The sequence below is a fragment of the Cyprinus carpio genome, chromosome B2 (assembly GCF_018340385.1).
Source record: "Cyprinus carpio isolate SPL01 chromosome B2, ASM1834038v1, whole genome shotgun sequence".
Taxonomy (NCBI): domain Eukaryota; kingdom Metazoa; phylum Chordata; class Actinopteri; order Cypriniformes; family Cyprinidae; genus Cyprinus; species Cyprinus carpio.
Window position 1 is genome coordinate 7486108 of NC_056598.1, and position 15122 is coordinate 7501229.

Consider the following 15122-nt stretch of genomic DNA (forward strand, 5'->3'; position numbering starts at 1 on the left):
GCACGATGGCTGTGGGGTAGTACACCCTTGTTGTGCTGTATACCTCTAGTCTGTAGAAATTCACAGAAGGCAGCCGATGTACACTGCATTCCATTATCAGTGATGACGGTTTCCGGATCCCCATGACGGTTGAAAACGGTAGTCAGGAAGTCTAAGTCTGCATCAGTTGTGGCAGATCGGCAAAAGGCAAGTTCTGGTCACTTTGAATAGTGGCCAATCAGAGTCACAGCATACCGACAAGCAGGAACAATGTCCCTACAATATCAAGGCCCAATTTCTTCCAGGGACCGTCAGGTAGTGGAACAGCCTGTAGAGAAGCTGGGTGAGTGAGAGCTGTCTTATCATTGGACTGGCAAGAGATACAGGCAGATATGCAGGCATGCTCCTGGGAGTCCATATGAGGCCGCCAGTAAAGGTCACGCAGATGCTGTTTAGTGTGTACAATACCCTGATGACCGTCATGGGGCAGAATGATCAGTGTGTGGCGTGATGAGACCATGAGTCTGGCACCACGGAAGATGTAAAGACCCTGGACTGAAAACTCATCCCTCAGCTTTTAATAAGGCGTTAGATTTTGGGCAATGGCACGTATTGAGGGAGGCCACAGGTACCACGGTAGTCCTTAAGGTACCAGCACAATAAAACACTCAGCAAAATATTGTCTAATTATCATTATCCCAGAAAATATTGAAATATATTTTTGTCGGTATCGCACACCCTTAATATATATAACGTTTTTTTTATAAAAAAAATTATAAATGAGAAGTGCCCTTTTTTCCTCTTGAGCCTCTGCCCCTCAAAATGTCTGTGCATGTCCCTGGAAGTCAGTGTCTACAGAAAAAAACAAAACAAAAAAAAGTATCATAAGAATGACATCAGTCTATTCACATTTATGCGATTTGTAAATATGCAATGATAATCTGATAATCATGCAACGATGTTGCTTTCTGGCTGCTTCAAAACAGATCTTACCTCTAGGTAGTCATTCTTCAGGACATGGTGCAACATCTTGCATGTCTTCTTGACAGTTACCCCAACAATACTCTTTCCAATACAATACTGGAAACTCGTGGAAGAGAATGACTCTCCTGTCAACATGGAAATGGACTGCAGAATTTGTATGTGTATAATTTTACATGTTTTTCAGCATACTGACAGTCTCTCTAGTGAAATAAATGGAGCCACAAGTTGGAACCGATGATTGAACTGTTCCACATACATGGGGAGGAAAACTGGTCCCTGGTAGTCAGTGTCTACAGAAAAAAAGAAAACAAAAAGAATTATCATAAGAATGACATCAGTCTATTCACATTTATGCGATTTGTAAACATGCAATGATAATCTGATAATCATGCAACAATGTTGCTTTCCGGCTGCTTCAAAACAGATATTACCTCTAAGTAATAATTTTACATGTTTTTCAGCATACTGACAGTCTCTCTAGTGAAATAAATGGAGCCACAAGTTGGAACCGATGATATAACTGTTCCACATACATTGGGAGCAAAAAAATACAAGCAAAGTTTTAGTACGTTTAAGTGTTACTAACTCAAACTCTCTGTAGACACTGCTGAGCTTAACATTTTAATAGTTATCACGAATATTATGTTTAACTGTACATGTAGGCAATGCTTACATTTAGGCTAGGCTCACATTTATGTATGCTTTAAACTACTTACCTCAAGCTCTTTGCAAAACTGCATCCCAAATTGGCCTATTTTCCCTAGCCATGACCAGGTCCACATTCTCCTGCTCTTCTTTTTTTTCTCTCAGTACACACAAAAACCACAACAGCCAATGTGTGACTTATCTTGTTCTATTTGTTTACCACCATGGCATGGTGATGACATTTTATTTTTCTATACTAGTAGCACATACTGATTAAATTTATTATTTTATACTAACTTGCATCTAAGCATATGATTCAATTGGCATCATCATCATAGAGTCAACATACATGTTGTACCCAAGTTTATTAGATCCATGTTGCACAGTGTGATTTCTGTTGATCTTATACGTTTGTTGAAATTGCACAGTCTTGTAGTCTCCCACAATGGAAGCCATGACCATACAAGATTCAACGATTTTCACATTATTTCTCCTGACAGGAAAACAATCATTTGTGAGCTTTTATGATGACATTGCATGCCAGATGAATGTTCATGTCTATTGTTAGATATAGCTCTTTATTGCTACAAATATTTGCACCCATCTGAACCCACACCCATCTGTAAGTGGATCATCAACTTCCTGACAAACATACAGCAGCTAGTGAGGCTGGCAAAATTTCCAACACCTGTACAATCAGTATTGGTGCCCCTCAGGGTTACATTCTCTCCCCACTGCTCTTCTCCCTCACATGAATGACTGCACCTCTAAAGACCCCTCTGACAAGCTCCTCAAGTTTGCAGATGACACCATATTCATCTGCCTCATCCAGGATAGTGACAAGTCTGCATATAGAAGCAAGGTTAAGCAGCTGACTGTCTGGTGCAGTCATAACAACCTGGAGCTGAACACAATCAAAACTGTGGAGATGATAGTGAACGTCAGTAGAAACCCCCTAGCTCTCCCCTCACTCATCATCATGAACAGCACTTTAGCAGCAGTGGAGTAATTCAGGTTCCTGCAGTGGGACACTAACATAGACTCCATCATGAAAAAAGCCCAGCAGAGCTGAAAAAGTTCAATCTGCCACAAGTGCAGTTGACAGTTTTGCCTTAGCTGTTATTGAGTCTGTGCTGTGCTCTTTATAACTGTCTGGTTTAGCACATATGAAGACATAAGATATCACATAAGAAATCAGACATAGGAAGACTACAACAGACTGTTAGAGCAGCTCAGAACAAAATTGGTGTGAACCCGCCTGACCTTCAGGACTTGTATATCTCCAAAATGAAGAAACGGTCTGGTAAGTTTATCTAGGCCACAGCCTGTTTGCACTTCTACCCACAGGCAGATGCTACAGATCTCTGTGCACAAGAACATCTAGGCATAAAAAAAGCTGTAAAGTTCATTCTGATTCTAAATTGTTCAGCCAAATAACTATTGCAATTATGCCAAAAGTATGACTGTCTGTGTGTTTACTTACCAGATTAAATGATGACAGCACTTAAACACATTTAAAGTTCCATAATTTCAAGTATGTGTAGGCTTTTTCTTGTCAAGACAGCAGTGATACTCCACATCCCTGGAAAACACCATGCTTTACAGTTTACAGGAGAGGTTGCCAGACAACAACACACCCCTCTATGAAATTATGGCTCTTTGTTGGATTACATATATAGAAATGTAAGCAATACATTTTAAAAACCAAACATTTGTGTATTAATGTTACCTTTTCAAAGTAAATTCATTCAATTCTATCCTTTCACTATGTAAAGGTATGTGTCTCATTATTCTATTCAAAGTATCGATATTTTATATTCCAGATCGAAATGAAAGTATTATCATAAGCAGTGGTCAAATCTAATCTAAGAAGCTTCTTATAATAGGAAGAATAAAAATGTATAATTATTCTATAAATGTTACTGTAACAGTTGCTTTTTTCATAATTTTTTCACAAATCTGGCCCTGCCTGTAAGACAGAGCCACCTGAAACAACTAGTGATCATTTGTAATTTGTCAGGTTTGAATTAAAGATTTTTACTAATGTACTTTTAGAAAGTAAAAAAGAAAAGACAATTTAAATGATTCTTCTGTCTTCAGCTTTTATTGGAGGATAATTGGTCAAGAAGAATGTAGATATTTTTTTTCTCCCTGCCTTCTTTCTGAATAACTGTATTCGAAAACGTGTTAAATGCACACAAAGATAAAATCGGCCTTGAATATTGTACAGTTTGTGCAAATAAAAATAACAGAATACACCTCTCCAGAAGATCCACCAGATCGGTTTCCTTTGTGTCGTGTCATAATGCATACAGTCCTGAAAATGTAAACAAACAAATAAATACATAAAAGTCTTATATAACAACTCTGGGGGGAAAAAAATCTTAAAAAGTGTATTGTTTAGGTCTCTCACTCTTAAATGCTATCTCTCAATCTTAAATGCTGGTTCACCTCGTTCATTCTCAACAGTAAATTTAGATAGGCAACAATGCCAGTTTTGTCGAATATATCCAATGGCAGTGCCTGGCGGAGACTGAACCTCTAGCTAAAATATAAATACAACACATAATATACAGCACATAACATACTTAGTTAAACAAGACAATAATAACATTCATACCTCCAAAGCAGGAAATAGTTGAGTGCACCAGACTGATGATCTTTTGATTTGAGACATCAGTAATATTCATTATTAAGGAACATACATCAGCACAGAAATACCTGTCACAACACTCTCTGTCCTCAAGAATACTGAAAACCTTGTTCCCAGTGCCATCAGTCACAAAATATCTGTTGATAGGCTTTATTCCACAGCAAACTTTTAGAAATTAAAAGGTAGTGGTTAAGGGTTTTGTTCATATGAGTTTGCTGTATTTCATTAATGAAATGCTAATGAACAAACCTTCTGCAAGATAGTCATCCATAGTTTCTTCTTTGTACACAAACAATTGATCCATCTGAAATAAACATGAAATTTACAGGCTTATTGCAGTGAAAACTTCTGTGAAACAAATACATTTCTAAGTCAGAGTGATATACACATAATGAATAGCATTATCATTATTATTATCAATGTCATCATTATTAAGAAACATCTCCAGGTCTATCTGACCCTGTTCAAGGTCTCCAGATGAGAAGGACAGTGGTACAGGTCTGGGGAAGAAATCATTGCAGTGTTCTCTAGTGGAACATAACCAGACATGCATGTGTGTATGCATCAAACAGCTTCGTTAAACAAATGATTACATGTGACACTATGGTATAGATGAACACACACGAAGATGAAGGTTAACAGTCTTTAATAACGCCACATAACGGTAACTCCAAAACAAGAGAGACTGGTGACTACATGTACATAGACCAGACCCAACAAACTAAGACTGAAAAGACAGAAACTTAAATACACAGGCAAATGAGGATAATTAACAAGACACACCTGAACCAAATGACACAATCAGACACAGACAGAACTAGGTCAATGAACTGAAAGTTTACATTCAGTTCAGATTTAAGCATATTATATTATTTTTTTAATTAAGTACTCTTTTTAAAAGTATGTTAAATTGTACTTGACAAGATACCCCCACGCTTAAACTCACCTATCAATTCCATATTTGATTTTTATCTGGGAAGAGAATATTAAAATAAATAAATTTACAATGTGTGTGTGTGTGTGTGTGTGTGTGTGTGTGTGTGTGTGTGTGTGTGTGTGTGTATATATATATATTTTTTTTTATATATATATATATATATATATATATACATATATAAAAATAAATAAACATATAGTGTTACATTTTTCTTATCCTTTACTATTTATTTAGATATCATTGTAAATTTAATGGTAAAAACTCTATAACACTTTATAAACCTACACATTTGTGTATGAAATACATATAATTTAACATGATTTGAATTAAATAATTTTAAATTACTGTATATTGAGAGATATACATACCAGTGAGATGCAATGTATCTGTTAGGCAGTGGCGCTGATAAATACAGTGTTTTTGTCGTGACCATGACAATTTTTGTTTTCCCAGAATGATGTTTGTGGTTGAGCGGGGGTCTGATCCATCTGGTTTTAACATCTTGAAAATGTTCCATTGGCTCATTTACATCTGGTAACATTATGTAGGCAAAGTGACATAACTAATTGATGCATTTTTTCCCCTTGATTTCCTTGTTTTTAACTGTCCGATATTGGCTGATAACACCAGTGTAAAATATGTTTTTAGCTCTGCAAAGCCAATTGCAAGAGTTTGGGTTGTGACTGCTGTAGCAGGCTGAGACAGATGCTGTTTATCTGGTGTGTAAAAAGAAATTCAGATTCTGTTACAGAAGTACAAGCAAAATTTGGAGACTCCCCAAAACAGAAAACAGGGTAAAATAAGGGTAAATGGAGTAAAGGGAGTTTCTTCTCATCAGATAGGCTAAATGTCAAGTTAAAAAACATATTGGACCTTTTATTGAAATTTAATTGAAAGTAGCCTACTTTCACCCGTTGAGACATGCCTTCACTTGTATAGACCCGTAAGAGCTGTGTTTGTGATGTTTTTGTTGGGGGATAGGTGTGACGCATGAAAGAGGCATTTGCAAAGATTGTTTGAAAACTTACTTTATTATTGTAGTTCTGCTAGATAATTTAAGTAGTGCAAAAAACTGCCAACCCTAGCTTTAATTAAATGTTAACTAAACAAAATGTTAGCTTCTGATAGTCTGAAGTAAGTCAATCACAGGAATGCAAGAAGTATGATACATAATTTATGTTTATTATACACCACTCTGTCCCTTCTCCTATGAACGCAATGATTTCCAGCTTTTATGAAGCCCCTCCCTAATGGGCTCAGATTGGTTAGCTGCAGTGTTGGGGTTAACGCATGACCAGTAATGCAAGTTACAGATTACTTTTTTAAAGTAACTAGTAAAATAATGCATTACTTTTTAATTTAGAAGGAAATATCTATGTTACTTTTTCAAATAAGTAACTCCAATTACTTTGTTTCCATGTATTGACTGAAAGCTCTTGTGTTGCAATGTTGAGAGAAATCGTAAGTGCAGAGGTGTTGTGTATTCTGTGTGAACATGATGTTAGTTCTAAACTAAATATGAACATGTATTTACTCATCTCACCTGCACAAAAACTGATATTCAGTATTCCCCTAAATGAATAAAAAAGTCAAATGCAAACTCAGAATATTATACAAACCAGCAATAATAAAATGTTAAATAAGATATCATTTATGTATTTAATCCCATTTTATTAACCAATGTCTTCGCTACTAACCTTTAATGATCCAATTCATTAAGTGTGAACTTTCTTCTCCTGTGTCAAATTCTTCATGCAATTTGTTTGAGCTGTGCCATCTACTGTACAGAAATGAATTTACATTTCCTTCAGCCTGAGTCGTATTCATTTTACTTTTGTTGTGAAGGGGATTTTACATTTGTAAAAGAAGAACTTTTTTATATTAAAAACAAACAAGCAAAGCCTGCCCAGAATTAAAAAGTAACTCAAAAGTAACATAACACATTACTTTTCATAAACAGTAACTAACATAATTAGTTACTTTTTTTAGGGAGTGTTAGAATAAAGAATTTGAGATCAAGTATTTCGAGAAGATCTGTTCTGGTTGGGCGATCTAGCACAGGAAAAAGCAAGTATACCTGGGAACCGAGAATGACACAGACACCAAAGAGTGCAGTTCAATCAAGGCACACAGTTTTATTGTCTAGGGGTGCATTGTATATGGGTAATATTGGAAGTGAAACCGTCAGCTCAGCATTAGTAGAGAGCACAGGATGTTCTAGAATCTTACAGGAAGTAACACAATATTGCAATGCATTACTTTTAAAAGTAACGCTCCCCAACACTAGCTGGCCCAGTGTGTTGTGATTCGCTAAACCGTCTAGTGCATGTTCAGAAATATTACGCCCCTCAGCTCAGAATGCACTGTGGTTGTATTGTACAATGGCTTCTTCAATACTGCATTTTAATTTGAGCCCGAATGAGACCCAGAGAATATTAGTGAAGAGGATTGCGCAGAACCTGTTAAAAGACGTTTCAGAATGGTATGTTTTATCTGTGTGACTATACACATAAAGTGTACAATTGGAGCACATTTCACTGATGGAGCTGATGATCTGAATGAGAGAGAGAGAGATTCAGAGCAGAGCATGTGCAGAGCAGGGGGACATGAGGAACAGGATTAAGAAGTGCTGCTTTAGAACATTGATTTTGAAACTTGTGAATCTACATCCATTAGAATCGTTAGAAGACAGAATCGCGATTCATATATGAATAGATTTTTTTGTGCACCCCGTCCCCTAGTTTTGACGGCATGGCAACAACTCTTCCTCTTCTCTTAAGCAGCGCAACATGGCCTTGACCCCTTGCATATTCCTGGTGGTGGGGTTTATGTAAATTTTTAGGGTTTGTGATGTCAACAACCTGGAAAGTCGCTCATCGTAGTGCCTACGAGCCATATTTGTAGGCATTAAACTGCATAATTTTAAAAGACAATATCTCCGTTTGCATTGAACTTTCAGCATTGTAACTTGCAGATATTGTTTATGCTCAAACAGCAACAGTACACACTATCTAGTTAAAAAAGTAAAAACACAATCAACAGCAAAGCAAAGACACAAACAGATCAATATGTTTTGACACATTCAAAATGCTTTTATTTTTCATTTAAATTTTTATATATTTTGCTGTGTTCAGTAATTATGAATGGAGATTTATCCTCAACATTTATCTTTATTTCAAACATGCTTCAAGACTCTCAAATTCTAGTATTAATATTTTTTTCCCTCTGTTATTTTTTTTTCTTTAGCTTACTGGGATGTTTGCTGAAATTGGTGGATGTGGCACAGCCCTACTTATAGCCTATTTCCCAATAGCCTAATGCCACTGATATGCAGACACACAAGAGGGATGCCCTTTGTGATGTGTAATACATGGAGTCCTGAAAATGAATTGAGTTATACTATAATTAATAATAATAAATAATAATAAAAAATAGTTATAATTGAAAAATATAAACATCTTAAATTACAACTCTTAAATAATGTTTCAAATAAGGTAGGTTTAACAATACTTACAATAAGTATGCATGCTCCCAGTGCAGTAGCTTTCATTTTGACATCCATGTTGCTTGGAAACCTGATCACAAAATCTGCATTTGATCCACAGCATGAGAATGGTTTGGTGATTTTGCCAAATGATCTGTCTATTGCTGCTTCATTCAAAGACACCAGCTGTGGTCACAGTATAAGACAATAACAACACACATTAACACATTAAGCATTCAAGCACAGTTGGTTACTAGCTATTCCTTATCTACAGTGTACTCCCCATTCATGTACATTTTAATAATATTATACAGGCCTACTACTTTAAGCAGTAAATGTTTAAAATAAAGCACTGGATTTACAACTTAAGCTTAATTCTGTTACAGTTTAAATGAGCAACAAGACCATGATAGCTATGACAAAAAAACAAACAAAAAAACAATGAAACATTTTGTGGATCAGGGTTTTTGCCTTCATTGTGGGGATCATTTTTTTCCCCCAGAAGTATAGTACAATCTAAAATCACTGTGGTCAGGCAGCAAGGTAAATTGCTTAAAGTCATAGTTCACTCAAAAATAAAAATTACCCCATGATTTACTCACCCTTCAGTCATCCTAGATGACTTTCTTTGAATACAATCTGAGTTAAATTAAAAAAGGCCCTTGCTTTTCCAAGCCCAAAAAAGTGCGTTCATCCATCATAAAAAGTACTCGACACGCCATACTCCATACTTCATTACTTCTTACCGGAGCTACGTCTACGTCCTACATCATACACTGGAACGCCACTCTTGTCAACATGTGTACGGCATTTAACAGAAACTAGAGATTACAGTGTATGCAGGTCCTTCTCAAAAAATTAGCATATTGTAATAAAAGTTCATTATTTTCCATAATGTAATGATAAAAATTAAACTTTCATATATTTTAGATTCATTGCACACCAACTGAAATATTTCAGGTCTTTTATTGTTTTAATACTGATGATTTTGGCATACAGCTCATGAAAACTCAAAATTCCTATCTCAAAAAATTAGCATATCATGAAAAGGTTCTCTAAATGAGCTATTAACCTAATCATCTGAATCAACTAATTAACTCTAAACACCTGCAAAAGATTCCTGAGGCTTTTAAAAACTCCCAGCCTGGTTCATTACTCAAAACCGCAATCATGGGTAAGACTACTGACCTGACTGCTGTCCAGAAGGCCATCATTGACACCCTCAAGCGAGAGGGTAAGACACAGAAAGAAATTTCTGAACGAATAGGCTGTTCCCAGAGTGCTGTATCAAGGCACCTCAGTGGGAAGTCTGTGGGAAGGAAAAAGTGTGGCAAAAAACGCTGCACAATGAGAAGAGGTGACCGGACCCTGAGGAAGATTGTGGAGAAGGACCGATTCCAGACCTTGGGGGACCTGCGGAAGCAGTGGATCGAGTCTGGAGTAGAAACATCCAGAGCCACCGTGCACAGGCGTGTGCTTTTGAACCAGAAACAGCGGCAGAAGCGCCTGACCTGGGCTACAGAGAAGCAGCACTGGACTGTTGCTCAGTGGTCCAAAGAACTTTTTTTTTTTTTAGGATGAAAGCAAATTTTGCATGTCATTCGGAAATCAAGGTGCCAGAGTCTGGAGGAAGACTGGGGAGAAGGAAATGCCAAAATGCCTGAAGTCCAGTGTCAAGTACCCACAGTCAGTGATGGTCTGGGGTGCCATGTCAGCTGCTGGTGTTGGTCCACTGTGTTTTATCAAGGGCAGGGTCAATGCAGCTAGCTATCTGGAGAACACCAGCAGCTGACAGCTTCCATCTGCTGAAAAGCTTTATGGAGATGAAGATTTCGTTTTTTCAGCACGACCTGGCACCTGCTCACAGTGCCAAAACCACTGGTAAATGGTTTACTGACCATGGTATTACTGTGCTCAATTGGCCTGCCAACTCTCCTGACCTGAACCCCATAGAAAATCTGTGGGATATTGTGAAGAGAAAGTTGAGAGACGCAAGACCCAACACTCTGGATGAGCTTAAGGCTGCTATCGAAGCATCCTGGGCCTCCATAACACCTCAGCAGTGCCACAGGCTGATTGCCTCCATGCCACGCCGTATTGAAGCAGTCATTTCTGCAAAAGGATTCCCGACCAAGTATTGAGTGCATAACTGAACATAATTATTTGAAGGTTGACTTTTTTTGTATTAAAAACACTTTTCTTTTATTGGTCGGATGAAATATGCTAATTTTTTGAGATAGGAATTTTTGGGTTTTCATGAGCTGTATGCCAAAATCATCAGTATTAAAACAATAAAAGACCTGAAATATTTCAGTTGGTGTGCAATGAATCTAAAATATATGAAAGTTTAATTTTTATCATTACATTATGGAAAATAATGAACTTTTATCACAATATGCTAATTTTTTGAGAAGGACCTGTATTTATTTTTAGTATTGATATTTTTCTTACACAAATGCATTGTTTCACTTGCATTGGTATATTAACCCTCCCCCTTTTTATCATGGATTGATACACTTTTTTGAGCTTCAAAATCATGGGGTAATTTTCATTTCTGGGTGAATCATCCCTTTTATAAGCACACTAAATAGTGTTAGATATAATCTAACAATGTTAAAAGCAGTGCTCGAAGTGGGCCAGTATGCAGTATCACAGTATACGCAGTAGTAACTATATTTTAATCTTTATTGTACCACCATTTTTTCTTGCATACCAGCACTTCTCACATGTTGCCAGTACTTTAACAGAGTCAAAGTGTCAGCATCAGTGTCCGTTAGCACCAAAAGCTAACCAGTAGTACCAACAAACAATCTGAAAAAATCTTAAAGGTTTTTTTTTTTTATTATTGTAGAAATTTCAAATGTGTCAATGACAGACATCCTACCTCTCCAGACTCTCCCACATATAATGCACACACTAATGCATGCAAATTATATCCCGGAAATTGTGAGATTTTGGTGATTCAATTGCACGCTGTCAACTGAGATTTGTTTATTGTTTCTGACTGGTAAAGTGTTTTAAATGCGTCTGTGCTCTGACCACTTGTGTTCAGATTTCGCCACACTCTATATCAGTTTTGTGGGAGCACGAATGGTATTGAATGATCCAACCAAAGTAACACAGTTGACAAGTGAGCAGCTTAAGATAAGAGAAGGCAGCTGTAATTTTTAGTGTCATTTAAATAAGCTGACTAATCTGTTATGGAGCTACTCTTTTAATGTACTACAATGTGATTATGTTATACAGTATGTTGGGACACTGTACAAATTGTGAATAAAAACAGAATGCAATGATGTGGAAATTTCTAATTTTAATATTTTATTCAGAATACAACATAGATGAAATGTCAAATGTTTAAAATGAGAAAATGTATCATTTTAAGGGAAAAATAAGTTGATTTTAAATTTCATGGCATCAACACATCTCAAAAAAGTTGGGACTAGGCCATGTTTACAACAGTGTGGCCACCCCTCTTCTTTTTATAACAGTCTGCAAACGTCTGGGGACTGAGGAGACAAGTTGCTCAAGTTTAGGAATAGGAATGTTGTCCCATTCTTGTCTAATACAGGCTTCAAGTTGCTCAACTGTCTTAGGTCTTCTTTGTCGCATCTTCATCTTTATGATGCGCCAAATCTTTTCTATGGGTGAAAGATCTTGACTGCAAGCTGGCCATTTCAGTACCCGGATCCTTCTTCTACGCAGCCATGATGTTGTAATTGATGCAGTATGTGGTCTGGCATTGTCATGTTGGAAAATACAAGGTCTTCCCTGAAAAAGACGACGTCTGGATGGGAGCATATGTTGTTCTAGAGCTTGGATATACCTTTCAGCATTGATGGTGCCTTTCCAGATGTGTAAGCTGCCCATGCCACATGCACTCATGCAACCCCATACCATCAGAGATGCAGGCTTCTGAACTGAGCGCTGATAACAACTTGGGTTGTCCACGTCCTCTTTAGTCCGAATGACATGGCGTCCCAGTTTTCCAAAAAGAACTTCAAATTTTGATTCGTCTGCCATTCAAAAGTTTTCCACTTTGCCACAGTACATTTTAAATGAGCCTTGGCCCAGAAAAAACGCCTGCGCTTCTGGATCATGTTTAGATATGGCTTCTTTTTGCTGACCTATAGAGTTTTAGCCGGCAACGGCGAATGGCACGGTGGATTGTGTTCACCGACAATGTTTTCTGGAAGTATGCCTGAGCCTATATTGTGATTTCCATTACAGTAGCATTCCTGTATGTGATGCAGTACCGTCTAAGGGCCCGAAGATCACGGGCATCCAGTATGGTTTTCTGGCCTTGACCCTTACGCACAGAGATTGTTCCAGATTCTCTGAATCTTTGGATGATATTATGCACTGTAGATGATGATAACTTCAAACTCTTTTCAATTTTTCTCTGAGAAACTCCTTTCTGATATTGCTCCACTATTTTTTTGCCGCAGCATTGGGGGAATTGGTGATCCTCTGCCCATCTTGACTTCTGAGAGACACTGCCACTCTGAGAGGCTCTTTTTATACCCAATCATGTTGCTAATTGACCTAATAAATTGCAAATTGGTCCTCCAGCTGTTCCTTATATGTACATTTAACTTTTCCGGCTTGACATTTCAAAATGTCTCACTTTTAACATTTGATATGTTATCTATATTCTATTTTGAATAAAATATAAGTTTATGAGATTTGTAAATTATTCCATTCCTTTTTTTACTCACAATTTGTACAGTGTCCCAACTTTTTTGGAATCGGGTTTGTATTATCTGGAATCGGGTTTGTATTAACCCTACTTCAAGCACTGACTAAAATGTTTATGTGAAGGATATGTTACAAGATAGAAAATATCTTAGTTTAATTTTAAAACAATGAAAGTCAATGGGAAGTTGAAACTTGTGTCTAAGTGTACAGTATGTGCGTCACCTCAAAGTTCTCATCTGTGCAGCAGGTACAACCTACACATGGTCCCACAATCTTGATTGCTGGTTCACCCCTTTCATTCTCAAGAGTGAATTTAGGTAGGCAAACATGCCAGTTTTGTCGAACATATCCAATGGTAGTGCCCGGTGGAGACTGAACCTCTAGCTAAAATATAAATACAACACATAGGCTAATATACAGTATATAAACATAATGAAGGTCTTAACAAGACAAGGATAACCATCATACCTCATGGCTGTAGAAGGTACAAACAGCTGGGTGCACCATTCTGATGACCTCCTGATTTGAGTGGTCAGTAACATTCATTGTGAAAAGACGTCCAACACCATAGAACTGCCTGTCACAAGACTCACTGTCCTCAAGAATACTGAAAACCTTGTTTCCCATGCAATCCATCACAAAATATCTGTTGGCAGGCTTTATTCCAAAGCAAACTTTAAAAAAATAAAAGGTAGGAGATAAGAGTGTTGTTCATTTGATTTTGCTGTATTTCATTCATGAAATGCTATAAAACAAACCTTCTGCAAGACTGTCTTCTCTAGTTCGTTCTTTGTAGACAAACAATTGATCCATCTAAAATAAACATGAAAATTACAGGCACCTTGCATTTGTCTATGTTAGAATAATATACATGCATAATGATAAACATTTTTATTATTTTTAAGAAGCATCCCCAGTCCTATCTGACCCTGGTCAAGGTCTCCAGATGAGAAGGACAGTGGTACGGGTCTGGGAAAGGAATCATTGCGGTGTCCTCTGAAGCATAAACAGACATACCTTGTGTATGTATCAAACAGCTTCGTTAAACAAATTGTAACACCCTGAAATCCATATTGTTTAAAAAATTAAAATGGATGCCATCTTTCCTACACAACATTAAGTCATGAACTTCTTAACTTTTATGTTCACACTTTAAAGTTCTTTAATATACTGATGATGTATATTTTAATTTAATAAATATTGAATAATAATTTAATATTAATGAACAGCTTAAGTGCAATGTTCCCTCAAATTTTTTTTTCTTGCTGAGCAAAAACATTCTTTATACCAGATCTGTACAGTTCGCACACAAAAAAAGTGTGTAACTTTTAACTTTAATGTGCTATTTGTATTTAATTTGAGCCGTGACTAAATGATGTACATTTTAGATTACCTGAGAAAACTTTTTTTTTTTTTTTTTTTTTGTTACAGTATAATACACTGCCATTCAAAAGTTTGGGATAAATAATGTTTATTAAAGAAGTTTCTTATGCTCATCAAGGCTGCTTGTGTGTACTTGTGTGTACGCAGCTTAGTGTACTCATGGCTGTTTCTTAACACACTTCAGTACACTTTAAATTAAAAATTATTTATATCATTATTTAATTATTATTTTGTTATCATTGAAAGTTCACTTATTTTAATGCGTTAACTAACATTCTAAAGCAAATGTAAAGTACTTCATTATAATTTTATAAAGTTTCAATAAAATGACAATAAATTATTTTTAGTAATCCTGCTTCAGT

General features: G+C 36.6%; 1 protein-coding gene across 1 annotated transcript; it reads right to left on the reverse strand.

The window, feature by feature from the left end:
- Positions 1-7732: 7732 nt before the first annotated feature.
- Positions 7733-14580, reverse strand: LOC109098799 (phospholipid scramblase 2-like). Its single transcript, XM_042719347.1, has 6 exons — positions 14306-14580; positions 14136-14190; positions 13846-14051; positions 13600-13761; positions 8667-8868; positions 7733-7752 (listed from the first exon to the last, which is right to left on the reverse strand). Exons 1-6 carry the CDS (start codon positions 14390-14392, stop codon positions 7733-7735), a joined length of 732 nt encoding a protein of 243 aa, XP_042575281.1. The 5' UTR covers positions 14393-14580.
- Between the last annotated feature and the right edge of the window lie 542 nt (positions 14581-15122).

Excerpts from the sequence above, each read along its gene's own strand:
- LOC109098799 (XM_042719347.1), bottom strand. The coding sequence starts at position 14,392 with ATGTCTGTTTATGCTTCAGAGGACACCGCAATGATTCCTTTCCCAGAC. Across the intron at positions 14,191-14,305 it reads ATCTGGAGACCTTGACCAGG|ATGGATCAATTGTTTGTCTA; the intron begins GTCAGATAGGAC and ends TGTTTATTTTAG. Across the intron at positions 14,052-14,135 it reads AGAAGACAGTCTTGCAGAAG|TTTGCTTTGGAATAAAGCCT; the intron begins GTTTGTTTTATA and ends ATTTTTTTAAAG.